The 27160-nt window shown below is 45.0% G+C and overlaps 2 protein-coding genes across 2 annotated transcripts; one reads left to right on the forward strand and one right to left on the reverse strand.

Moving 5' to 3' along the window:
• Positions 1 to 1843: 1843 nt before the first annotated feature.
• On the reverse strand, positions 1844 to 9049 carry TRIM10 (tripartite motif containing 10). The gene is made up of 7 exons (XM_063097993.1): positions 8621 to 9049; positions 7416 to 7511; positions 6521 to 6751; positions 5746 to 5768; positions 5295 to 5410; positions 4095 to 4127; positions 1844 to 2361 (listed from the first exon to the last, which is right to left on the reverse strand). The coding sequence occupies exons 1-7, from the start codon at positions 9047 to 9049 to the stop codon at positions 1844 to 1846; spliced, it is 1446 nt and encodes a 481-aa protein (XP_062954063.1).
• A 2405-nt stretch (positions 9050 to 11454) lies between these two features.
• Positions 11455 to 18524, forward strand: TRIM15 (tripartite motif containing 15). Its single transcript, XM_063098131.1, is given in 8 exon segments — positions 11455 to 11520; positions 11523 to 11843; positions 13188 to 13283; positions 14322 to 14552; positions 15417 to 15439; positions 16873 to 16988; positions 17349 to 17381; positions 18007 to 18524. Coding segments are annotated over 8 exon segments (1404 nt in total).
• Positions 18525 to 27160: the final 8636 nt, after the last annotated feature.

Here is a 27160-nt window from a genome sequence, read left to right on the forward strand (position 1 = left end):
AACTTTTTGATTCGTTGATCTTTTGAATTGTTTTTTGGTTTTCAATTTCATTCAGTTCTGCTCTGATCTTAATGATTTCTTTCCGTCTGCTAACTTTAGGATTGGATTGTTCTTGTTTTTCTAGTTCTTTAAGGTGAAGTGTTAGGTTGTTCACTTGCCATCTTTCCATTCTTCTGAAGTGAGCATTTAATGCAATAAATTTTCCCCTCAATACTGCTTTTGCAGTATCCCACAGGTTTTGGTATGATGTATCATTGTTTTCATTAGTTTCAATAAACTTTTTGATTTCCTGCTTGATTTCTTCTTGGACCCATATGTCATTAAGTAGAATGCTGTTTAATTTCCATGTGTTTGTATAGTTTCCAGAGTTTTGTTTGTTATTAATTTCTAGTTTTAATCCATTGTGGTCTGAGAAGATACATGGGATAATTCCAATTTTTTTGAATTTATTGAGACTTGATTTGTGACCTAATATGTGATCTATCCTGGAGAATGATCCATGTGCTGATGAGAAGAATGAATATTCTGAGGTTGTTGGGTGGAATGTTCTGTAGATATCTGCCAATTCCAATTGGTCTAGAGTCTTGTTTAGATCTTGTGTTTCTCTACTGATTCTTTGCCTAGATGATCTGTCTAATATTGACAGTGGAGTGTTCAGGTCCCCTGCTATTATGGTATTAGTGTCTATTTCCTTCTTTAGGTCTAATAGAGTTTGTTTTATAAATCTGGCTGCTCCAACATTGGGTGCGTACATATTTATGATTGTTATGTCTTCTTGATGGATCAGTCCTTTTATCATTAAGTAGTGTCCCTCATTGTCTCTTTTTATGGTTTTTAGTTTAAAGTCTATTTTGTCAGATATAAGAATAGCCACTCCAGCTCGTTTTTCTTTTCTGTTTGCATGGTAAATCTTTTTCCATCCTTTCACTCTTAGTCTGTGTGAATCTTTATGGGTGAGGTGGGTCTCTTGTAGGCAGCATATAGTTGGGTCCTGCTTTTTGATCCAGTCAGCCAGTCTGTGTCTTTTAATTGGGGAATTTAAGCCTTTAACATTAAGAGTTGTTATTGAAAGGTGTTGATTTATTCCTAGCATTTTATTGGTTGTTTGGTTGTCTTAGGTGTCTTTTGTTCCTTGCTTTCTGATTTACTGTTTGGTTTCTTTGTTTGTTGGTTCCTTAGGTTGTAGATAGTGTTTTTGTTAGCTTGTTTTCTCTTCACGAATGCCATTTTTATTGTACTAGCGGGTTTAGATTTTTCTTAGGTTTTTATGGCAGTGGTAGTTATTTTTCAGGAACCAAACCCAGTACTCCCTTGAGGATTTCTTGTAAGGGTGGTCTTGTGGTAGTGAACTCCCGCAGTTTGGTTTTATTCTTTTTATTTTCAAATCACCAGTGGCTACCACACTGTCTGGTTCATAGTTAGCACACAATACATGTTTCTTGAGGATATGAGTAAATGAACTCTAATATTTTTGAAAGAAAATGAGATGAAGAGAGGTGAGGTGCCTTGCTTAAAATCATACAAGGCTGGGTCTAGAACCCAGGTCTTCTGGCTCCAAATCCAGTAGTCTTTCCTCTACACAGCTACTTCTGCACCTGGTACAGATGGTGGTGAAGAGAGCTGGCAGCAGCCTGGGTCCCCAGGTACCCTGACCATACACTGGGCATTGGGGAAAGGGCTTGATCAGTAGGTCAAAGGTCATCCCACCTTGTCCCTTACTGACCTATCACATCATCTAAAGCACTCATGTCTATTCCAAGTATTCCATGTGACCCAGACAGAGGTCAAGTGCACATGGTACTTGATTTGAGTCCTGTACATAGAGGGGGGTAACTGCACCCTCTCAGGAGCTCAGGGAGAAACTGGACCCTCGGCCCCACAGCCCAAAGAAGGGAAAGACCTTCCGAGTGAAGGAGGCAGTGAACGTGTAAATGGGCTCATGAGTGACAGCATTGGCAAAGGTCACCCAGCCAACCTCGTAGTCGAGAGACACCCGCACCTGCCGGGGATGCTCCTCCAGGGCCAGCCGTGTGGGGAAGGAGCCCAGAGCCGAGACAAAGCCCCACGCCAGCCTCACTGCCCACACCCCCTCCTCCGGCCGCAGCCGAAGCTCCCCCTTCCGCTGCACGTCCTCACTCACCACACCCAGGGTGCAGCTGCCCCCGTGGGCCAAGTCTACATCCACCACCCATGTGTGTCTCCCCCCTGTGAAGCCCCGATGGGCCAGGACACAGGTGGCCCGGTCAAAACGCTGGGAGCTGTCTGGTGAGTTCTGCCATTTGTAGGAGAACCGAGCCCGCCGGTGGTCCTCAGACAAGAGGAGCTTGGGGTGGGAAGTCTGGTGGTCTAGAGAGATATGAGCTGTGGGGAAAACAAAAAAGGACACAGATATCAGCAGACATGCTTTTACCTTCAAGGAAAGCCTAGAAACTCCCCTTGGCACCCATCTTTTAGTGTTATAACCAATAGCACGCATAATGCCTATGTGGGCCAGCAGCATGGGCATCACCTGCAAACTTGTGAGAAATGCAGTCTCCCACGATCTGCACCTGGGCAAGATGCCCAGGTGATGCAGGCACATGTTAACACCTGAGAAACCTGACCCAGAGGACGTGACAGCTCTCGTTTGATTCAGTGCAGTCCTCTGGAAAGCTGTCCCACTCACTGTGAACTGGTTGGCTCACTGCAAACTGGAAGCTTTGGTTTGGCTTCCAAAGCCGTGCGTGTCTGCTCACTAACACATCTCACCCTCCCCTCCTCATGCCTCTGTCTCAGGGCAGAGACATATCTCCCCTCCGAATGAACTTCATGATTCCTCCCCTGCTTTCCTCCCAGGGCTCATGTGACTCATTTACACAGTCTTTGATCCCTGCAGTCTCCCTGGCTCACCCATGGGTTATCCATTCTGCCTCAGTAATTCCAAAACCATCAAAGTCTGAGGACCACTTCTTAACACCAAAAACTTCTACAGACCCCTGCATAATGTTACTTTCAGTGTCCATAAACTAATACCCATAAATTTAGATACGTCCATGGGTTAGAGAGCTCCTTCCAGCAACTCCATGACTCCCCAGGGTATTTGGCTGATAGACTGGGAAGAGCGGCCTTGAAGGGGTCCACTCTGTTCATTCCTCTCCCACCCACAGGCTGCCCTCCTTCTAAAAGTCATCTATGAAATCACATCTCGGAGGGAGTAGGGGTTCCTAAAAATTGTAAAAATGTAATTCTAAACCCACATCAAATTGGCCCTAGCCAGTGTGGTGCCATGCTGCATGCCTGTAGTCCTAGCTACTGGAGAGGCTGAGGCTGGGGGATCCCTTGAGCCCAGGAGTTCTGGGCTGTAGTGCCCTATGCCGATCAGGTGTCTGCACTAAGTTCGGCATCAATATGGTGACCTCTCGGGAGCAGGGGACCACCAGGTTTCCTAAGGAGGGGTGAACCAACCCAGGTCAGAAATGGAGCAGATCAAAACTCCCATGCTGACCAATAGTGGTATTGCTCCTGTGAATAGCCATTGCACTCCAGCCTGGGCAACAAACACAATGAAAAAACTATCTCTCATCCGGGAAGACTTCTCTGATAGAACTTATCCCATTCTGACTTAATCTTCCTATATCTGCTCAACATGTGCAGATCAGAAGTGAGCTTCATTTTTTTTTTTTTTTTTTTTTTAAAAGGATGACCGGTAAGGGGATCTTAACCCTTGACTTGGTGTTGTCAGCACCACGCTCAGCCAGTGAGCAAACTGGCCATCCCTATATAGGATCCGAACCCGCGGCCTTGGTGTTATCAGCACCGCACTCTCCCAAGTGAGCCATGGGCCGGCCCAGAAGTGAGCTTCATGTCATATATGTGGTGTGTGTGTGCCTGTCTTCTCCACAATTCTCCCGAGAGCCTTAAAAAGGAAGTGACATTTAGACATGTATGTATACATGCACATACGTACATGTGATATGCATACACATATGTGTATATATATGTATGTGTATATATATGCATATGATTATTTGTAGTGTCCAGTGCAGAACTCTGCAAAATTGTCTCTCCTTTTCAGGGGCTCCTCGCTGTCTCTGTTCCTGATGTAGGCTGCTTACCTGGTTCATAATCCAACTCAAAGCAGAGTCTTTCTGTAAAGAGGAAATAAAACAGGATGAGATTTCATTAGTCTCACAAAACCACAGAACATTAGTGATGAGAAAATTGAGACCCAGAAGAGAGAAGGGACAAAGAGAAAAAAGGAAGCTGGAATCCTCTAGGCCAGTGGTTCTAAGCTTGAGCTTGCACCAGAATCACTAGCTAAAACATACCTGTTTTAGATTTGGGTGCTCCTGGCGGGCATGAAAATTTGCATTTCTAACAAGTTCCAGGGGATGCTGCTGCTGCTCACCAGGAGCCCCACTTTGAGACCCCAGCCCTAGTTCTGAGTCGGCCTCGCTCACCTCTGTATCCACAGAGCCCAGGACATAGTCAATGCTCAAGAAACATCTGCTTAATGAATATATAAGTGTGTTCCTTTATTTCTTGTTCTGCTTGGAAAGAATTTTCAGGATAGTCAAAGGTCAGTCTTTGATTAGGGTAAAATTTCCTTCACTGCCAGGCCACTGGGAGTACTTACAGGAAGTCGACTTACAGGGAAACTTCTAGGGTGACACTTTTGTGGGTGGGTCATTTAGAAAGAGGTGGCCTCATTCATGTCACGGTTAGTGGTTAGCCAGGGGATCAGTGGGGTTGGCAAAGAGCCACATTCCATTCCTGACTCTCATTTCAAACCCTCCTCGTCCTTTCCTACCACCACTTCTGGAAAAGGGAGGTGGTGCAGTCCCTACAGCAACAGTTCAACTCTGAGAGCCAGACAACAGAAGGAAAACGAGAGGGAGGGAGGGCAGAGTCAGCTACCACAGGATAGAGATAAATACTGTAGCTGGCTATTGATTAACAATGCCCATCATCAAAAACTTATCACATATTGCAAATGCGGCTGTGGATTTTTTTATTATTGAGAATGGCAGATGTTGTTAATCATTATCTTTTATATTGCTTAAATGCCAACCGATCAGATTTGTTTAATTATTTTTCAAAATTTTTCCCAGAAATCTTCACTGTTTTCTTACTTCATTGTCACATCATCCTGATAGACAGATTTTATCAAAATCTGCAAATAAGGAAATCGAGGAACCAGAAGGAAATAATCCTTGCCAAAAGGCACACGACCTTGGGCAGTGGAGCACAGTGGCCATTCCTAAACCTGGGCTTCATGCCTACTTGTGCTCCATGGAAACCTGGAGTCCTCTTACCCAGAAACATCTTCATCTCCCTCTGTAGTGGGAGGGCCTGCTGGGGGAAGTCCCGAATACTCTGGCCCAGCTCAGGGGACACAGCCTCTGGTTTCCGGCACTTTCTGGTTTCACATCTAGAGGCACAGAAATTACGGAGTCTGCAAATTATCCTCCTTAAAGATGCCTCTAAACTCAGCCAGTCATCTTCTAATCAGGCATGGAGGTGCCAGTTCCCACAGGTAGACATACTTCCTCTAGGATGGACTCCACTGCCCACACTGGGGCAATGCTACTGGTCAGTGTGTGTCTAGGGCTGTACATGAGAATGCAATTGGGGACATGGGAAATTTACATGGGAATTTATGTCTTTAATGTGAGAATGTTGTATATTTGTATGGCAGTAACTAGGCATGTGTTGCATGTATGCATATTTATGCAGGAAAGAGGAGAGAGAAACTATATTGCTTACCTTATTAGAGTGCTTCTGATATCCTAGGAGACAGAGAGAGAGAGCAGGGATTCAGATTCCAGCTTTTCCCTCGCACTTTTCTTATGACTCAGAAAGGTAAAATACCATATTCCTAGCTCTGGACAGAAAAAGGACAACAGATCCACAGAGTCACAGAGTGTTAAGCTTTACCAGGCTTTTGGTATCAGAGCCCAATCCCTTTATTTTATAGACCCAGATGGTGAAGTGACCTGCCCCATCTAGCCAGAGGCAAAGGAAAGTCCCATACCAAGGTTTCCTATTTCTCAGTCTGGAGTGCATGCCCCTAAATCAGCTGCCTTTCTGATGCCTCGTTGGGACCCCAATATCTCTCCTCCAGTGCCAGGAAGTAGAATGCACCAAGAACTTCCTGACCGGAAGAAGGTGACATTAGGTTCTAGCAAACAGTTTGCACTGGAAAGAGCACCTGACATTTGTTTGCATAGCACTGGATAGTTTTCAGTGTTGCTTCCACTTCCATTTTACTGTTGTGTCCTCACAAAAGCTCAGCGGGACAGTTAAGGAAAGTATCTTCCCTATTCCACGGATGGTGGGATGGCGAGACTGAAACCAGAGGGCAAAGTGACCAGGGAACTCTTGGGGAAGCATGGACTAGAATTCAGGTCTCCTGGTCCTGTGACCCATCTCCCAGCTGGGATACAGAGCTGTGTGAGTGCTGGAGACATGGGTTAGACACGGGACAGACGCAAAGATCCCAGGAGAGCACAGGGGGACACGGGGCGGGTTCAGGCCTCACCGTCAGGAGCGCACTTGCTGGCCTCTTGTTCTTCTCCTCCAGTTCTTCTATCAAAGCACTAAACCGGCAGATCTCCCCGGCGACCAGGAGATCAAACTCCTCCCGTTGCTTCAAGATGTCCCCATCCAGCCTCTCCAATTGTGCCAAGAGAATGCTCTGCTGTTCCTCCAGGAACTGGCTCAGATGTGCAAACTCAGAAATCACTTGTTGTCTCTTGGTGGCCACTTGAGTCTGAGGGGGCAGGAGGAGAGCCCAGAGGACAGTTTCCTCTCCCCTCTCCCTCTTCCTTTTTCTTCTTTTTCCTTACTTCATTCCCATCTCCCTCCTGGCCCTGGCCCAGACCGATGTCCTCCAAGGTTTGGTGGTAAAATCAGAACTGCCCCCTACCTCACTTTTATGGTCCCCAGACAGATTTAGAATTGCAGCATGGTTTCCCTTCCACCTGCCATCCCACTTCTGGGAGCTAGACTGCCCAGCATGGCCTCAGCACCACCTGCTGGAGCTTCCAAAAAAAGCAGAGCTCAGAAGAGCCGTAGGAGGAAGTGGTGGGGACACTCTACCTCTGCCTCCGTGAAGCACACGCTGTGCACACAGCACTGAGCCCCTTTACAGGCACAATCTCACTTCATCCTTAAAGCAATTCCATGAGGTAGTGACAGTGTTTAATCACCATTTTTTTAAAAAAATCGAAGCAGAGAGAGCAGAGAGAGCTTTAATCACCATTTTACAGATAAGTAAACTAAAGTTACAGAGTTGCTTGAGGTCATTTAGTTAGTGTCAGTCAGGTTTCAAACTCAGAATGACTTCAAAGCCCCATGTGCTATGCCGCCTTAGTGTTAGGGTGACACTGGACTGCGAGGAAGGAGAGGGACCTTGGGAAGGGGTGATGACCTACCAGGAGGACTTGTATCCTTTTATTTTCTCTTGACTGGACTTCTTGGATCTCCTCTCTTTCTTTTCTTAGGCACTTGAGACACTTCTGTATTTGTTCCTGAAGAGAAGGAGCATAAAATATTTAATATGGAAAAATGATTTGTTAAGGGGATTCATCTGATCCAGGCCTCTGCCTCCAGGTGGGCAATAACCCCAGGAAGGGGTCTCTCCCTTAACTGGCAATGCTGAGCCCTCAGCACCCCAACAGCACACTCTGTGGGTCTTGCTCCTCTTGCTTTGTGCTCCAAGAATTTTGATCAGGGCTTTCCCCCTATCCATGTGCCATCACAGGGTATAGCTCGTTTTACCACTTTAGCCTATCTTTAAGTTAAATGTCCTCATTTCTTCCTAATTTCTTTTCCCAGGTGCCTGGGATCTATCCTTAGCTTGATATGCTATTAGAATCAATTATCTGTGATTCTACACAGGAGGAGAAACTTGGATAATGCAAAAGTAATCGATGAATTGGTTCAAAAATTATTTCCTCTTGAATGGAGTTAGGAACAGTTATACATTCACGAATGTTTACATACGTACATTCAAAAATACATACAGAACTGTCACCGTCAAATGATAATTAACAAATTAAGATATCCACACACACAGACATCCACTTGTAGTAAAACACAGTACATAAACAACTAAAACCAGCCCACACTCATTTAATGACAGATAACATTATGTACTTCATATATGAACCCAACCTGCACATACGTGAACACTAATTTATTCACAAATATGAGCACTCAATCAGTTACACTTAACACACTCAAATCCATGCATGCTCAGACCCCCACCCAAACACATCGCACACACTTGTAAATACATAAGCATTACTACATATACCCGCCGTTTGTTCATACCCTCGAATACAGACCTGAGACGCACTGACCAATACACTGCACAGACACACACACTCACGTTTTGGTCCCTCAATCATTCAACAGGCATATGTTGAGCTCCTATTATCTGTTGGCCAGAAGTAAACAACATAGAGCATACTCAAAACCATAAAACATACACACATGATTTTCCGTGCCTGAGACTGTTGGGAGGGAGAAAGAATCTAGCTTCAGAGTAGCCCTAGGAATCCACAACTCTGCTCTGATTCTCTTCGTCCAGCCCATTTCCAGACCCACTCTGGGATGACCCAGACCCCTTTCCTACCCTGTAGGGACCTGCTGCATCCTCCAGGAAGCGCACGGTGTGGGCCCTGTGCTCCCCAGCCTCGCGGCACACCACACACAACTGCGTCTCGTCGTCCTCGCAGAAGAAGTAGATCTTCTCCCCGTGCTCCCGGCAGATGTCCTTCTCTTCTGAGCCCAGCGTGGACGCCAGCTGGAGGCGCGCGATGTTCTCCACCACGTTGGCCAGCTGCCAGTTGGGCCGGAAGCTCCCGGGCTGGAAAGGCTCTTTGCAGAGTGGACAGGTGGGGGACTCCTCAGGGTCTGGGCCTGGGATCTCGCAGTAGCGGGTGAGGCAGCCCCGGCAGAAGTTGTGGCCACAGTCGATGGTGACTGGCTCCCTTAGGGTGCCTTGGCAGATGGGGCAGTTGACCTCATCTGCCAGGCTGGTCACGGAAGTGGCTGAGGCCATGCTGGTGCTGCTGGGCCTGTGGCCTCCACAAAGTCACCCTCTCTGCGTGGCTGAGGGGGAAGGGCTGGGAGAGCAGGGAGGACACACACCACATGTACGCATGGTCAGACACAGGCACATCTTAAACATGCACTGACACCCGTGTCATCACACACAGATGGACAAGGCACCCACTTGCATCTCTGGCGGCTGGGGTTTTGTCATCCTGATCTCTCAAAGGAACAGACATACACCTGCCACAGCAGATGAGGGGGAGGAGGAGCGGCTCACAGCTTTCCAGAGATGACCTCGGTTACTCTCTGACCAGTGCCCAAGGCCTGGGGTTCACTGTTTCTCTCTGTCCATCCAGAGACACTCACGGTAGAAGCAAGTGGTGGTGAATCAACCATGCACTGTTGAAAGAGATTGTTCTTCTTGTGAGGGCAGTAGGGAGACTGGGTCACAGAGTGGTGATGCCACCCCATCCTCCCTGCAATATGACCAGCTGTCTCCGGGGAGATTGGAGGTATCAGCCAGCCAGGGCTTGCCAGCAGCAGGCAGAGGAGTGTGGGGACTCAGATAAGGTCCTTGTGCTGGTGTACATGGCACAGGCAATTTCAGCAGTGATGCCCCAACAGGCATCACCTTCAAAAGAGGTTGGAATATACCCTGTGTGAGGGCGGAGAACAAAATAGTAATGGTCAGTGTTTGCTTATGATGACTATACGCCTTACACTGATAAAAAGCAATTGAAAGGTATGATCTTATTTGTTTCTCCTGTCTCCTCTATAATGTTGGTGCTATTAGTATCTCCATTTTAATGAGGAGGCCGAGGCTTGGCTTGTTTAGCTTGCGCACGGTACACGAGTAGAAAGATGAGTGAGCATAATCTGCAGTCAGATCTATGCGTCTTCCAAGCAATGCTCTCTAATAAAAATACAATGGGAGCTGCAGATGCAATTTAAAATTTTCTAATAGCCATAAAAATGAGTAAAAAGAAACAGGGGAAATTAATTTTAACTATATTTTATTTAGCCCTATGTTTCCAAAATATTACCACTTCAACATGTAATCAGTATAAAAAGTTATTAATGAGATATTTTACGTTTCTTTTTATTTGGGTGAAGTCTTCGAAACCCGGCGTGTATTTTACACAGACAGCACATCTCAGTTTGGACTGGCCACATTTCAGTGCTCAGTAGCCACATGTGGCTGGTGGCTCACTCACTGGACATTGTAGCTCCAGGGTTGCACTCTCTGGGGAAAAGGGACAGATAGGGTAGTAAGGGGAGGTGATAGACAAAGTAGTTGGAGTAAAAAGGGAGCGACAGACAGGAGGGTGTTGGGCTGATCATTCAGTGGAGGATGGAAGGAGGCGAGGTTTTATCTGCAGATGCAGGTGAGCAGATGAAAACGCATGGCCGCTCGGTCTTTGTCTTGGATGGAGTGCAGGAGGAGCATAGGGCGTGAAGCCGAGAGACCTGGGTTGTCCCCAGCCTTGGGGCTTCTTAGCTCTCTGACTTTACCTTTCAGTTTACATTTCCTTTGTAAAATGAAGGTACAAGTAATGATATCTGCCCCAAAGGGTTGTTGTTAGAGTTGGATGTAATATGAAAATACTAAGCTCTAGATAAATGTGGTTGAACCTCTTCATCTTTTCAAATAATTGAGTTTTCTAATGATTTATCAACATAAATCATTTGCATTATGGTTTCTTGCCTTCTCCTACATACAGTAAAAAATAATAGAAGTGAAGTCCAGTGTTACCCAAACTCCAGAGGGGAGAGTGGTGCTGGGTGGTGGGGATTTAGGACTATAGGAAAGGCCAGAGTGGGCAGATAAGGGGAGGGGAGGAACGGAGAGTGGAGGAGGGGCCACCAACAATGCTCACACCTGCAGCATCTGAACAGGGTCCCCTCAGGGCCTCCAGAGGTCATTCACCTCCCACTCCAGCCTGGACTTTGACGCTACAGGCACGCCTCAAAGCCAGAAGTTTATGGCTCCCACATGTTCAATCTGGCAGGAAGCGTCGTCTTCTCCACAACTCTCCCTACCCCACTGTGGTCAAGGGATTCCAGGAAATCCCATCTCCCCATGACCTCATGGCATGCCCTGCTTCCCACACCAGGAACCAGAGGAGCCGAAGAAGTGGAGGAAGGCTCACTTGGCCGCCACTGGGAAATGCTGGGTTATTCGAGATGCCCTGGAGTTTGGACCTGCTCAGCTGATGGGTGGTGGCCGAGGGCTCTGGGGAGTGCAAGAGGCGGAGCCAGGTGGCTTCCCTGTGTTGACGTTCCTGCCGTCCTCTCTCTTGGCCTCATAGTCCTTTCCCTCCATGATTCATTTAAGTGAATCGATTTCAGGGAAAAGGAATTTGTGGGGACCGAAGCAGAGGCCTGAGTGGATGGGCTGGGGAAGGCACTGCGATGCCCTCAAACCCCTCCATGCAGGTTCTCCACAAGGGGCCTGCCTGTCCTGCCTGCACTGGAGGATGCAGTGACTGGAGGATGCAGTGACTTCCCCCTGTGGACACACCTTCTGCTGGCTCTGCCTCTCCCCACCCTCCCAGATGGGGTCCCAGCCCTCGGGCAGGGTCCTGCTATGCCCGCTCTGCAAGGAGGAGGAGCAGACAGAGACTTTCATGGCCCCTGTGCCCCTGGGCCCTCTGGGGGAGACTTACTGTGAGGAGCATGGCGAAAAGATCTACTTCTTCTGCGAGAACGATGCTGAGTTCCTCTGTGTGTTCTGCCGAGAGGGTCCCATTCACCAGACCCACACTGTGGGGTTCCTCGATGAGGCCATTCAACCCTACCGGGTAAGAAGTATGGCTTTGCCTCGGGCCTGATGTCCTGTCACGGGGGAAGGGAATGGGGCGGGGATCTGGATGAAGGGCCATGGCTTTCACATCAAGGAATCCCAAGGCTGTAGCGACACTGGGGACACTCCCACACTGAAGGAGGGGACATGGCTCTGTGGGGGAACTTCACCTCCACCCCTCAGAGGAGCCCCAGGGTGACAGAGCACAAAGAACTATAGCTACAGTTTCACTCACTGTGGAAAGAGAGCCCCAGTGCAGAGTGTGATCTCCTGCGGGTATGGACGGCACGAACTTGGTCTCCTGGGTATCTCCAGACTGGACATAGGATTTACAAGGCCCTGACTGCTGGGGCTCACAGGAAGAGAGCAGCAGGGAGGTGCAACCTGCAAGTGCAGCTCTTCTTTTTGAGAAATAGAAGGGTGGCCGTAGCCCAGCATTAGGAGGATTTCCCATCTGGTCTTGGGGACATTATCCATTCCTGTCTGCCTTTCAGGTCTCTCTTGTCATCCAGTTTCTAGGTTTGGAAGTGGTTTCCTTAGAAACATCACTTGAATCTTTAATTCTGCCTTATCCTCACAGCCAGGCTCTCCCATCTCTCACCCAGACTTCACATAGTCTCCAACACATCCTCTGTCTCTATTCTCACCCCTTCCAGTTACCCTCCAATCTGCTGGGAGGCAGATCCTTCTAAAACACAAAGCCTTTCATGTCACTCCCCTGCTCAAAATCCTTCCATGGATCCTCAGTGCCCCCCCAAAATCCAATGTCTTTAGAAAGGCATTCAAGCCCTTTGCAGCCTGGAACCTGCTGTCCTGTCCAGTCTCATCCCTCATCCTCCTCCTCAAGGCACTAGACTGACCTGTACCTGCTGTTTACTGAGCTGTCTTATTCTTTCTTGCTTCGAATACTTTTTGCATATAGTTCCTTCCTCCTAGAATGCCCCCCATTCCTGCTTTCTTTCTCTCTCTTTTACCATTTTAACCATTTTTGAGTATACAGTTCAGGGGCATTAAGTTTCTCTCCCTCTCTATGCAACTGGAAACTTATTTTTCAAGGACCACTGCAAATGTTTTCTGCTTTCTAAACTTTTCCTTATCCCTACAGGCAGAACTGTCCTCCTCTGCATTCCCATCTCACTGTGTGCACATCTGAGCTCTTGCATTTGTCTATCCAAATTTTAATCACATGTGACTGACTCCTGCCTTCAATGGTCATCTCTTTGGGGGCAAAGACTGGGCCTTTTTCACACTCAATGGTGTGCCTGGGCTGTGGAGACAGTGAATATTTGTGAGTTGAATTACAAACTCAGCCATCTCATTCTGCCCATTCTTCTCCCTACAGGATCGTCTCAAGAGTCGGCTGGAAGCTCTGAGAATGGAGAGAGATGAGATTGAGGACATAAAGTGTAGGGAAGACCAGAAGCTCCAAGTGCTTTTGGTAAAGTCTATGGCATTGGCCACCTTCTCCTTTGGGGCTTTTCTTAAAGACTCCGGGGAAGCCTGTTGTCTGGTATCTGTGGCCTGGCTGGAAAGAACTGGCAAACTGTTTTCATTCACCTTCCTGCCACTGCACAAGAACATTTGGGATCTCAGAATGTCAGAGCTGGAAGTGGCTCTCACATCTTTTAATCCAAGACCTATCTTGCCCACCATTTTTTATAGAGCAGAAAACTGAGTTCCAGAAAAGTAGTGCTCCCAAGGCCACATGGCAAAGCCCAAGTTCATGATGAAATGACTAGAACCTGGGTCTCTTGACCCTCAGTCCATTACTCTTGCTGTCCCAGTCTGTCTGCCTGAAAATACCACCTTCAAGTGGGAAGCTTGAAGTCAGTAGGTGTATTTTAGTGTCTGTATCCTGGTCTTGACCACAAGGCTGACCCTGAGGACAGTAGGCTAATGATGTGGCGATATCTCTCTCCCACCTCTTTTTCCATGCTACAAAGTTATCAATGTGGGAGTTTCCTGTAACTTGATCATGGAGACAGTGTTGGGACAGGAAGATCTCTCCAGCATTCCTTAACTTACATCAAAGTATGCCCTATACAGGGCGACCTCAATGGCTAAGATCAACATCATATACTCTTTCACTAAGTTTTGTTGACTCTAATCAGAGCTTTCTTTTGCCTCAATTGCTCTCTAGTAAATGACTATAATCATCTCCACTTAACTCTAAGAATGCATGGTAGGATTAAGATGGTACAGTAGATGTGGAAGAATTTTTTAAAAGTTCAGCATGGCTCTGAGGGCATAATACAGTATTATGTGAATCTCTGGCTAAGACAATAGCACAGCCCTTATCACTGGCAAGTTCATTCTGAGACCTATCTACTTCTATCATAGTATTATTTGGAGGAATAAATCTTGGAATTAGTTACTCTTCATCCCTCTTAATCAACAGTAAGTTCATAGATGATCCTCCTGGAACTGTGCTCTCTGAGCCCCTCCCTAAGCACATCTGTCTTTCTATCTCTTGCAGACTCAGATTGAAAGCAAGAAGCAACAGGTAGAAGCAGCTTTTGAGAGGCTGCAGCAGGAGCTGGGGGAACAGCGGTGTCTCCTGCTGGACGGGCTGAGGGAGCTGGAGCAGGAGATCCGGAAGGAGAGGGATGACTACCACACAAAGGTGTCTGAGGAGGTCACTCGGCTTGGAGCCCAGGTCAAGGAGCTGGAGGAGAAGTGTAAACAGTCAGCAAGTGAGCTTCTACAAGTGAGAGACACCCCACCACCTCATAGGAGAAGAGAGGGATTCCATAGGAAGAGGGTGCCATGCTGTGGGCTGCAAGATGCTGGAGAGAGGCAGGAAAGGAAAGTGGAGATTATTTCTAATGGGAGGGACTGATAGTTATCTGGTTCCTCTGGCCCAGAGAGGTTATGGGGATGTAGACCCAGAGAGCCTGGGTGACTTACCCAAGTCATACACTGTGGTCATGTTAAGGGCCGGTCTTATGTTTGAGTATCGGCTCTTCCAATTTTGTGACTTGGGTGAGTCTCTTAATCTCTCTAAATATAGGGATAATAAAAGCACCTCCCTCATAGAGTAATTGCAAAAATCATAAGAAACAATCCATGTAAAATGATTAGCATTGTCCCTGGCAAAAAGAACATTATGTAATCCTGTTTCACATCAGGTCTGGCTGATACCTCAAGGCCTCCATCACCTCTTTTTTTTTTTTTAAGATGACTGGTAGGAGGATCTTAACCCTTGACTTGGCGTTGTCAGCACCACGCTATCCCAGTGAGCTATGGGATCTGAACCCCTGGCCTGGGTGTTATCAGCACCACACTCTCCCAAGTGACCCACGGGCTGGCCCATCACCTCTTCTTGGAAGCAAAACCCACCCCCAGGATAAGGCTGAGACACAAAAGCCAGCACAAATGAACGGATTACAGAGTCCCAAATTAGTAAGGAGGCATGATGTAAAAGAACAGTCTAATGAGTAGGTAATAAATAGATACATCTCTCTGGAGGAGGAAAGTTTTAGCTGATATTTTAAGGAAGAAATTATGTATGGAATCCCTGACAGGAAGGACGGGTAGAATCTAAATGCATGTTCTTGTCTTTCTTTTGTAGGATGTCAGAGTCAACCACAGCAGGTAGGGCCCGTTCCCCATCCCACCTCCTTTATACTTGATATTGAGACCAAGGGGGAGAGGCACTCACTGCCACCCACTCCCCTCATGGATGGCTACTCAGAAAAGCAGAAGATTCTGACAGACACTCTGTCTCATTCCTTACACACAAACAATCCAGACTCACGAAAGGTTTGTGTTCTAAAGGTTCATTTATAAACTGATTGGTTGGTATTGTTGACACATTTTTTTTTTTTTTTGTAGAAGTGAAGTTATAAATAATAATCATGTTTTCAGGTGGATCCAAGAACATCTATTTAATACATGAAATTATTAGTCCTTGAGTCAGTATCTAATACCATTTAAAATGTAATTCAGGGCTGAGCCCGTGGCGCACTCGGGAGAGTACAGCACTGGGAGCGCAGCGACGCTCCCGCCGCGGGTTCGGATCCTGTATAGGAATGGCCGATGCACTCACTGGCTGAGTGCCGGTCACGAAAAAGACAAAAAAAAAAAAAAAAAAAGAAAGAAAAAAAAAAGGAGATGTAATTCAAAGGGGAAATATTTGCTATAGACTATGGTAAGCATGGAACCTGAGAAGCCCAGCCTGTTCTTTCATTCCTTTTTCTCACTCAACTTCTTCTGTTTCCTTTGGAATTTTAAAATGCTACTATAAAAGGACAGCCACCAGGAGCTGGGAGACATTGTACATAAATGCAAGTCCCTTTCCTTTCCTCTCTGCTGTCTGCATTAGCAGTCTGCGCTGAGATGAAAAGAGCCATAAGGACTAGGGCACACTTGTCATGTGCTTTGTGCCCATTCATGTGTAGGAGAGGATAAACCCAGGTGTCCATAAATGAGGAAGTGTCTCCAAACATACTTTTCAAAGAGTGTTAGAGATTTAGATCTAGAAGGGCCTTGGAGATCCTCCAGTCTGATGAAGAAGCTGAGACCCAGATGGTAAAGTGCTAGCTCACGGTCACATCACACAGCTGGTGACTAAAGAGGACTAGGATGGGACCAGAACCAGGGGATTTTTCACTGCAATATATATTTTCTTTCATCATTTTTCTTCTCTCCTAGCCCTTTTCCTCTTATAAAGATCAGCACACAAATTAGAAAATTTAAGGCTGTTTTTCAAATGGTACCCTATTGCCCTCTAGAGACAAATAGAGGTAATGATTTCTGCCTCAGCCACCATGGACCCAACATTCTCCTCAGAGCCAACCTCCAATTCTTGAGGGGAGGTTACCATTAGTTCCTCTTAGGTTTAACTAAAATAACTATTGCTTTAGTAACTATATATTTCCAGCAAAGGTAAAGAAATGATATTCAATCTAATTATTCACCACAGAGACCAAGACCATTCTTTAGTCTGATTTTAGCCTCACTTAGTCTGCATCACCCAAACATTAGTTTTGGAATTTGGACCGAACTTGTTACCAACTTGTCTGCAGGTGTGAAATGAAGACTTTTGTGAGTCCAGAGGCCATTTCTCCTGACCTTGTCAAGAAGATCCGCAGTCTCCACAGGAAAATACTCACCCTCCCAGAGATGATGAGGACGTTCTCAGGTAAAGGGGTAGGGGCCACAGCTTTCCCTATTCCCATTAGTTGCCCACTTGCCTACCACCCATCTCCATCTTCCCCCGCCTTCAAAACCAGGCTCAAGATGTCTTCCCTCCTCAAAGCCTTCCCTTAGTGATCTCAGTGTACTCAGGGAGCCATTCCCTAGAGAATCTCCTTTGCTGCCCAAGGACAGGTGCTGGACTGAGTCTGGGAAGACAAGGACCACATCTCTCCCATTAGACTACAGCAGAAGCTGAGACTTCTTCCATCCCTATCCTGACATTTTTCCCAGGACACCCTGCCCTTGCGACAGCCTGTAAAAAATAATAAGTCACAGATCTTTCTTTCTATCTCTGCTTCCTCAGAAAACTTGGTGCATCATCTGGAAACAGATTCAGGTAAACAGCTGGGGGTTTCAGGAGCCATTTTTTTTTTTTCATTGATGCATTCAATCCATGGCAGCAAACAGAACAACCAAATGGGTGAATTCTGGATCCTGATTGCTTAGGTTCTCTGTTTTAGTTCTTGCTAGCTATAAAACACTGAGAAAGTTATTAAGCCTCTTTGTCCCACAGTTTCTTCATCTTTAAATAGAAAAAAATAATAGCACCTGCCCCATTAATAGCTGTGAGGATTAAATGCATTGATACATGCAAAGAGTGTATAATACCTGGCTCATAGTAAGTGTTCAATTTATGTTAGCTACTTGGACAGATATTATTCATTCAAAAAATTTATCAAGCCCTTGGTTTTTGCCCCGAAATGTGCTAGACTCTTTATTGACTTGAACAAATGTTGGAAAATTTTCAAAAAATCCTCACAATACCACCTGCCGGTCAGGTAGAAGAGCTGTCATCATCTGTCCTCATGGAACAGAAGGGGAAACTGAGGTTCAGAGAAGCGGGCCTATGGCAGGCTGCTCAAGGCCTGTGTTCTTTCTGCCTCCCACTCACATCATTACCCTCTGCAGGGGCATTTTTGGTTGCCGCCAGCTCCGTTGATGTCCCGCTCTCCTCCTTCTAGTGGTCATCACTCTGGACCCCCAGACCGCCAGCCGGAGCCTGGTCCTCTCCGAAGACAGGAAGTCGGTGAGGTACACCCGGCAGAAGGAGCACCTGCCCGACGGTCCCCTGCGCTTCGACGGTCTCCCGGCGGTGCTGGGCTCCCCGGGCTTCTCCTCGGGGCGCCACCGCTGGCAGGTGGAGGTGCAGCTGGGCGACGGCGGCGGCTGCACGGTGGGGGTGGCCGCTGAGGGGGTGGGGAGGAAGGGCGACATGGGCCTGAGCGCCGAGGAGGGCGTCTGGGCTGTGATCATGTCGCACCAGCAGTGCTGGGCCAGCACCTCCCCGGGCACTGACCTGCCACTGAGCGAGATCCCGCGCGGCGTGGGCATCGCCTTGGACTACGAGGCCGGGCGCGTGACCCTCCTCAACACCGAGACGCAGGCTCCCATCTTCACCTTCACCGCCTCTTTCTCTGGCAAAGTCTTCCCTTTCTTTGCCGTCTGGAAAAAAGGTTCCTGCCTTACTTTGAAAGGCTGAGGTGGAGCACGCGAAGGGCGGTGTAGTGGAGAGAGCGGTGCCTGGGGATCCAGATCTGCTCCTGGCCAGCCGCGTGGCCTTGGGCGACTCAGTGTGCCCAAGTGAGGCAGGAGGACAGAAGAGCTCAGAATCCTGAACGGTGGTTGTGTTCACTTTAGTTACCTCGTGCCCTTCAGCTCCCCGATGTCCGGATCCTCCCGGTGACGCTCCGGCCTTCTCTGCACCTGCTGGTGGAGAACCAGAGGCAGGCTAGGCTGTGCCTCGGACATCAGCAAAGCTGCGAGCCAGCATGCTTTTGAAAGAAAATCTAAAATAAAAAATGTAAAGCTTCAAAATAATTATCACAGGGAAAAACCACGATTTCCTGGGCTTGCACTGATTTATACAGTCACTGTTTGTTTTTTTGACACACACCTGTAGAGGCCTTCACCTTCATGGGGTTTAGGGCCTCTCATTAGCCCTGAGTGGGCAAGGCCCCTTCCTTTTTGACTCCCTTCAGTCCTTTCTCTAGACTTGTGGAAAATGTCCTAATAAAGCATGCAACCCACAGACTTCTGTATTTCATGTGTGTTTAATTAGTGCTGATGAGGCTGAAGGAAAAGCTTAAATCCAGTGGAATCTGTCTGCTGTGACAATTTAGGGCTTAGGTAGGTGGGAGTGGGGGGTCTCAGAGAGGATGGCTTCTGATCCCTCTGTGACCAAGGAACAATCCTGTTCCTTCTTTGACTCAGGACTTCCCTGATGACAGTGGGACAATCACCAGACCACGTTGTCTAATAAAATGATGCTTTTGTTCAGGTTTAATTAACTTCTCAAATATTAATTATTACTAAAGTTATCATCTGGACACGGAAACAAACCACAGGTTAAAATAACTTTACAAAGCAAGGTATAAATCCTTGTAATGGTGATAGTTCCCCCCATACCTACCTGTTGTGGTTCTAGTTATTTCTTCTCTCACGTTGAACACTCACATTCCCAACCCCTGAAGAATTCTGCCCTCTTCCCTAATCCAGTTTCCCTCTGGTGTAAGACGATACTGTGTACAAGAGTACCTTTGTTATTGCATGAGCCCTGCTCCTGACGTGTGGGTCAGGTGTTTTGAGAGGCACTGTAAGTGCTTTTACCATATGTAAATTTTATTACAAAATTGTAACATGAATCATTGTGATGTGAATAATTACTCCTAATTTAACTGTTTCTTTTATATCAAAGACCTCTTGATATAATAAGGTCTCTGATATAATAGAAACCAGACTACTTGGTTTCTTCCGTCCCCTAGTGCAGTGAGCAGAACCACCTGTCTGTGTCTGATCCAGAAAAACCAAATGGCTTGGTAGTCCAACCTAGTAGTAATAGTATTGCCTAGTGTTTGTTATAAAAGTAGTATATGCTCATGGCTGAAAAAAACTCAATCATTTTCAAAGTGTATAGGTGAAAAACCTCTCTCTTCACCCACTTTACACTTCCCCTTGCCACTCCCTGTAGTTGATCACTGGTATCAACTTTTTGTGTACCCCGTCAGTTTTGAATACAAGTATATATAGCTTTTTTTTTTTTTTAACACAAATGAGATTAAGCCATGATTACTCTTTCAACCAAAACTATATGCAAAACTATAAACTTCCAAAAACTATATGCAACACATGATCATTGTAACACTTGTCAAACATCACAGAGTGCTGTAAAGTTTTTTTTTTTTTTTTTTGAAAATACACATCTTCATTTGAACCTTATAACAAACCTATGAAATACATAGGACTTATTTCACTTTTCTCATTTTGTGGTTGAGAAACTGGCACACAGTTGAATGAACTTGTCTAACAACTTTCACAGCTGGTGCTTCAGGCCCTGGTGCTCAGTCCCTTCACTCAATGACCTTTCCATCAGGCAGAGACTTTCCCAACAGATAAATCCCAACGGGGCTTTGTTTCATTTGCTATGCATTGAACTAGTGTTTGATAGGCAGGGTATTCTTGGTTGAGTATGAAATAGAAAAACGAGTTACACTGTATTTTTAGATCTCTAGTACTTCTAATTTTAGGGCGGTCCACATAATTTAGGTGTGTGAATATGGCATATTTGGAGCACTGTACCCAAATTAAATTGCCTAAGGGGAAAGTTTGGGAGTGGCCAAAACCCCAGCGGAGGAGGACTGAGAGCTGCCTGGAGGAAAAGGGAAAAAAATCCACTTGGTGGCTTGTCTGGAGAGTTTATCTGGGTTCCAGTGTTTGTGATGTAAAACTGTTCCCTTTCTCCCCTACAGGATCGTTAGCACAAGCTACACTGCTCCAATGCTTTTGTAAGAGCCCCTGATTTCCGGGGAACGTAAGAGTGTTGAATTCTGTCCACTACTGGGCAGGAGGCAAAAAGAGACCCCACAAAAGAACTGCCAGGCTGCTGGATTATGAGCAGCAGTTACATCGAGGTGCCTCACAGAACCAGAGAGGTTATTGTAAGCACCCAGGTAGGATCTATAAGGAAATCTCTCTGGAGCTCAAGAATGGTGATTACAGTGGGCTGGATATTGAACTAGAGCTGAGGCTGATACACTTTTTCTCTAGTCCACTTGCTTTGCTTTGCTCTGTATGTGGGGCCCATTCTCCTGTCCACGAGTAGGCTCACTGGCTTTACTCATGTCCTTTATTTTCCTTCTCATTTTCAGTTCTTTCCTTTTTATTTTCCTTAATCATATTCCTCAGTTCTTGGAGCAGCATCATCACCAGCCCATACAAGGTCTTCTTGTTTTATTTGTATTTTCTCCTTTATCTCCAATTCTCATTCCCATTCACCTCTCCTCCATAGGCAGCTTCTCTCTAATGTTTTTCATATGTCCTTGGGTACATAGGGATCCCCGAATATACAAATAGTACTGCACTAGTTCTGTTTTTTTGGTTTTTTTTTTTTTTTTAACCCAGTACCATATGATTTAGTCATATGGCTGTATGCACATCTAGTTTATGGCTTCTAATTGCTGAATGGTATTCTATGGCACTCACCTGCCACATTTATTATATCTTCTTTTGGTGAAGAACATATAGGTGACCTCCATGTGCCAATGACAACAAGCAACATGGTGATGAACAGCCTCGTACCTTTCCCTTATGAACTTGCTTAAGAACCTAAGATAAATCCCAGGAACGGATGACTTGTATTTGCACAATTAATTTCCTTAAGCACCACTAAATTGCTCCCCAGAATGGCTAGCTCTGTTTACACTTCCACCAGAGGGGCATGGAGATCCTGCTTCCCCATACATACTAACAATAGGTACCAGCAAACTTGCTACTTTCTGAAAACCTGATGACTATAAAGTGATATCTCACTATTGTTTTATTTTTGCCTTTTTCTGACTACCTGTGAGGTTAGAATCGCTTCTGGAATTTTCTATTTATGACTTTTGCCTACTTTTCAGTCTCCTGTCTTTCATTGACTTCCAGGAATTTCTTGCATATTCTAGATATTAATCTGTAGATCATTTTAGACTTGAAAATATCACCCATTTATTAACATTGACTATGGTATTATTCATTAGAAACAAAGTTTGAATTTTGGTAATAAATTTCTTGAATTTTTCACTTTGTATTTTATGTTTTTAAGGTCTTTTTCACCACCACGAGATCATAAATACGTGTGTGCTCCCACTAGTTATATAAATTTATTGTCCACATTAATGTCTTCATCTAGTGTGAAGAAGACAACCGACCTTATTTTTCCCCAATAGTAAGCCATTTTTCCAACTCCATCTACTTAAACAATCCATCTGTTCCCACTGATTCGTGGTGCCACCTCTAATATACCAATTTCCCATGAACAGCGGAGTTGTTTCTGAGCTTTCTGTTCTGTTTTATTGTCTTTTCCTGAACCAGTACATCTTATTTTTTATTGCTACAATTTGTAGTATACCTCAGTGTCTAATGGAGCTACTCTCCCTTTGTTTCTTTTTCAAATTTATCTCAGCTATTCGCAGACCTTTATGCTTCCTTGCAAATTTAGAATCAATTTGTCAGGTTCTGTTTTAAAAATACTGTTGGTCTTTCAACTAAAATTACATTGACATGGACTGAAATTTTATTAAATTTGGGGAGGGTTAGAGGAAATTAGCTTGGAGAATTTTGACATTGTCATCTTGTCCATGAACATGTTATCTCTCTGGCTGTTTAGACCTAGTTTCATGTCCTTTAATTTTGAAACTTGAATATGAGACATTGAAATTTTCTTTACATAACAATTTGGCAATATCTAGTAACATGCATAATGCATATCCTGTTTTGGTTTTTTTTTTTTTTTTTTTTTTGGATGGCTGGCTGGTATGGGGATCAGAACCCTTGATCTTCATGTTGTAACACCATGCTCTAACCAACTGAGCTAACCGGCCAGCTCTGCATAGGTAAATTTCAAAAACACATTGATGTACAACCAAAAAAAGCAAGACTAAAAATCTATATCTCCATTTTAAAAAGTTTGAAAACATGCCCCCCCAAACTGGTATTATTTATGGGAACTTATATATATGGTAATACCATAAAAACAAACGAGGGAATGTTAAACACTTCAGTCGGCCATAGCATAGCACTGACCTCTGGTTAGTGAAGATAGGAGGGAATGTGACTGGAAAAGGGATATATGGAGGGATGCAATTGTACTCAAAATATTTTATTTCCTAGGGGAAAACTAAACCATATTTGTTAAAAGATAAGGTTTGATACGGTTGGATGGTGGGCATACAGTTATTAATTAGGTTACTTAGAGCACTTGTCTGTAGACCTGAAATATTTTATAAGAAAAAAAACCAAAACTAGTTATTCATAAGATTTGTACATTTCGGGGAGGCTATGATACTTATATGGCTTGCATTACTATTATGAAATGTCGTTTTTAAAAATTATAAAAATTATTGATTTTTGTGTTAGTGTTGTATTCAGCAATTTTGCTTCACTAATTCTAATAGTTTGTTGATTCCGTAGGTTAACTGTGTAGAAAACTTATTTTACGTCTGAAAATAACAGTTTTGACTCTTTCCTTCTAATCCATTTAACTCTTAGTTATCTCATCTAATTGTGGACCAAGGCCTCCAACACTGTGTTGAACAGTAACTGTGATAAAGGATATGCTTAGTCTGTTACTAACATGCAAATAAGTTCACTAGGGTTTCTTGGTTAAGTATAATGATGATTGTGGGGTGGGCTTTTTGTTGTTGTTGTTGTTGTTGTTTTGTGGCTGGCAGGTGCCAGGATCTGTGCTCTAACCAACTGAGCTAACTGGCTAGCCTGATCATGGGTTTTTTGGTACAGAATCTTCATTAAGTTAGAGTGTATCTTAGTCTATTCCTGGCTGCTATAACAGAACACCATAGACTGAGTGGCTTATAAACAACAGAAATTTTTTTCTCAAGGTGCTGGTATATTCCGTGACTAGCGAGGGCCTACTTCCTGTTTCATAGACAGCTCTCTTTTCACTGTAATCTCACATGGTGAAAGGGGAGAGGGATCTCTCTGGCGTCTCTTTTATAAAAGCATTAATCCCATTCATGAGGGCACAGCCCAAAAGCCCCACTTCCAAATACCATCGCTGGGGATTAGGTTTCAACATATGAATTTTGGGAGGGACACAAACATTCAGTCTATAGCAGACTGCTTTTCTATTCCTAGTTTTCTTAGTTTTTCAAATAATACGCAGGTTTTAAACTTTACAAATACCTTTTTTTCGTGTTTTGAGACAGTCATTGTGATTTTTCTCTTTTTCTCCATGTATGTGGTCATCCATTGTCAGATTTTCTGATATTAAACTATTATTACCTTTCTGAGATAACACTCTACATAATAATGAGGTAGTATTTCTTAATAGTTCACTGTTGGAGTGTTGTATAGTTACATAGATTCTTCAACTTACCCAGGATCTTGTTGGCTGTGCTGCCACTATCTATATCAGTGCTTCTCAAACTTTAATGTTAAAAAATAATCTAGGGGTCTTGTTAAAATGCAGTTCTGACTCAGAAGGTATAGGAACGAGCCTGCAATTTTGCTTTTCTAAAATGCTGACGATGATGTCAGTGCCGGGACCACACTTTGAGTGAGGCTATCACAACTCTCACTGTTCATCTCCTAGTACAGATCTCCAAAGTCGAAATTCATAAGAATCTGTGATTTTTGTTTTTGAAAATCAGCATTTGATTTCCTCGGTACTGATTTTTGTGCCAGACTTCAAGTCACTGGCCAGTGTGTCTGGATGACCCTTGGTAAGATATTTACCTTGGGGCCAATCGGTGAGGCTAGTGGTATCTGGTACAGTTCACAGCCCTTTGGCTTAGTTATTAAGAGTTCAAACTCTAGCTCTGCCAGAGGCAAGTTACTTAATGCCTCTAAATCTTATTCCTCTCATATGAAAAAGAGGTAAAAGAACCTGTTCTATAGGATTATTGTGAGACTTAAATGAATTAATGCATGTAATGGGCTCAGCACAGTTCTTGGTATTCGGGAAGAAGTTAGTGTTGGTGTTTGGCCATGGTGATAGAGTTGGGGCAAATTCCCTTAAATGAAACCATGGCAAGAGGCTCAGTGATTGATGCCTCATATGACTAGTCTGCAAAGTCAGAATGAAACTGGTGTGAACCATGTGAATGCACACCAAACAGAACCTAGTTAACAGCAGGACAGTCCTCACTTACCCGTTCTTTTTCTCATGTGTGATCAGGAAGTCTGCGGCCAAAGTCTAAAACTTGGGAGAAGCCCAGCCCAGCACTCTAAGACAAAGATAACCAAGGTAGCAGAGCTCATACTCAGAATCACAGATGAGGGAAGGAGTGGAGCCAGGGGTGACCCCTGGTCATAGACAACTTTCCCCAAATCTCTAAGGCTGATTATCCCCAGAATTCAGAGAAGTGCAGCTTCATTGCCTGGGGGTCAGAGTAGGAAATTAAAAAGAGAGATGTATTCAAATCCACTGAGAACCAAAAAATTAAACTAATGAGAATTGCTGTGTAGGTTACCTTTAATTTATGACTGTGGGGTTATCACCAGTGGATATTATCTTTGTAAATTCCCTCCTTTCTATACACCTCCTCCCCATTAGAGAGAAGACACAAGAGCTAATTATCCTCATGATGACAATAAAGCCATTGCTACCAGTATCATCCTCTCACAGAAGTCTCTTTGTAGAGAGATACTGAGTGTGGGCAAGTGGCCCTAAGAACTCCGTAGAATTAATAGCGAATGCAAAGTGCTCAGCCCTGGGGACATGAAGGCCTCTTCTGGTCTTGGCTTTGCCAATGACTTTGACATTGGGAAAATCATCCCATCTGCCCAGGGCCTGAAGAGCATCTAGGATCCCTTCAGAGTCCCTGTGACTTAACTCCTATCCTCAAGGAGCTGTCCGTCTAAGGGAGGAAGAGTGCCACTTGTACCCTCTGAGTTTCACCCTGCTTCTCATAGGGCTGGGGGCCAATTTCATACACTTTCTTCCTGGTCTCTTGAGAAAGCAGTGGCCTCACACCTTTGTGCTCAGTAGTGAAAACCATGGGCTCTAGATACAGGAAGACTCTGGTTCAAATCCTTGCTAATGTTTTAGTTGTGACCTCTGGGAGGTCTACTTAATCTCTCTGAGTGTCCAAGACCCCTGTTCTGAAAACTGGGAACAAGTACTTACCTTCAGATTGTTATAAGGAGTAAAAGAGATAACACGCATGAAAGTACTTAGCACATTGCCTGGCACAGAGGGTCAGCACTTGATGATAATAATGATGATGATAAGCTGGGAAAAGCCTCAAAGGACGATGAGATCCTGGCTTCTGCCCACAGGCACACACCTAATTATGTCTATTTTACAGATAAGTCAACTAAAACACAGAAAGTTTAAGTAATGAGGAAAATGGATTATTTCCTTCAATAAATGAGACATGGAGTAAATGCAATCTTTTTTCAAGAGAAGATCAAGAGTTATCAGGTGCTATGTGTTCCTCAAAGGCTTCATTCACACTAAAGCAAGTGACAGGATCACAGATCTTCCTTGTTATGCTATCTTCCGGGGCAAGTTCACAGAGCCACTGCTGATGATATGGGAGTTTTCAAATTTGTATCTTGAATTAAATTTACAGCTGATGTGTATAACTCATCCTGGACTTTACTACATTGTCAGCTAAATACCATGTTAACAACAACAACATGTTTCAGCTAGTGGCACTATGAGTTAAGTGGTTGGTCAAAAAATTTTCGCAGTTTTACAAGAAAACACACGTGCCCCACCACTGACATGCTCAAGGAATTTATTTATTACTATTTAAATGCTGACTGGCTATGAGAGTCCAGGCTGCAGTAGCCCGTGTGACACCCCTCTCCCTCCTTGTTCCAGACTCCGTACCTCAGGGATTAGGTTTACTGTCCTTGAAAGGTCAGTATATGAGGTCTTAGACCAATAACAGGCAGGAAGTCACAAGTGAGGCTGGCATAAAGCCAGGACCCTGTGAGGTCTGCACATTCAGAGAAAGGCAAAAACCACCCAGCAGCACAGGAGACAGGAGAGTTTCCTGGAAAAAATGAGAAATAAAATCCCTGGCCTAGTGTAGGGAGCGTTTTGGTTTGTCATGCAGGGAACCGCCGCCCCCCCCCCCCCCCCCCCCAAGCCAAAATATAAACATAAAA

This window comes from Cynocephalus volans, chromosome 5 (genome assembly GCF_027409185.1).
Source record: "Cynocephalus volans isolate mCynVol1 chromosome 5, mCynVol1.pri, whole genome shotgun sequence".
Classification (NCBI taxonomy): Eukaryota; Metazoa; Chordata; class Mammalia; order Dermoptera; family Cynocephalidae; genus Cynocephalus; species Cynocephalus volans.

Bases quoted from the DNA above. Each gene is read 5' to 3' on its own strand.
- TRIM10 (XM_063097993.1), bottom strand. From the start codon at position 9,049: ATGGCCTCAGCCACTTCCGTGACCAGCCTGGCAGATGAGGTCAACTGC. The intron at 5,769-6,520 runs GTGAGGCCTGAA...TCTGTCTCCTAG, and splicing joins CAGCAAGTGCGCTCCTGACG to GATATCAGAAGCACTCTAAT. The intron at 2,362-4,094 runs GTAAGCAGCCTA...TTTTCCCCACAG, and splicing joins TGAGTTGGATTATGAACCAG to CTCATATCTCTCTAGACCAC.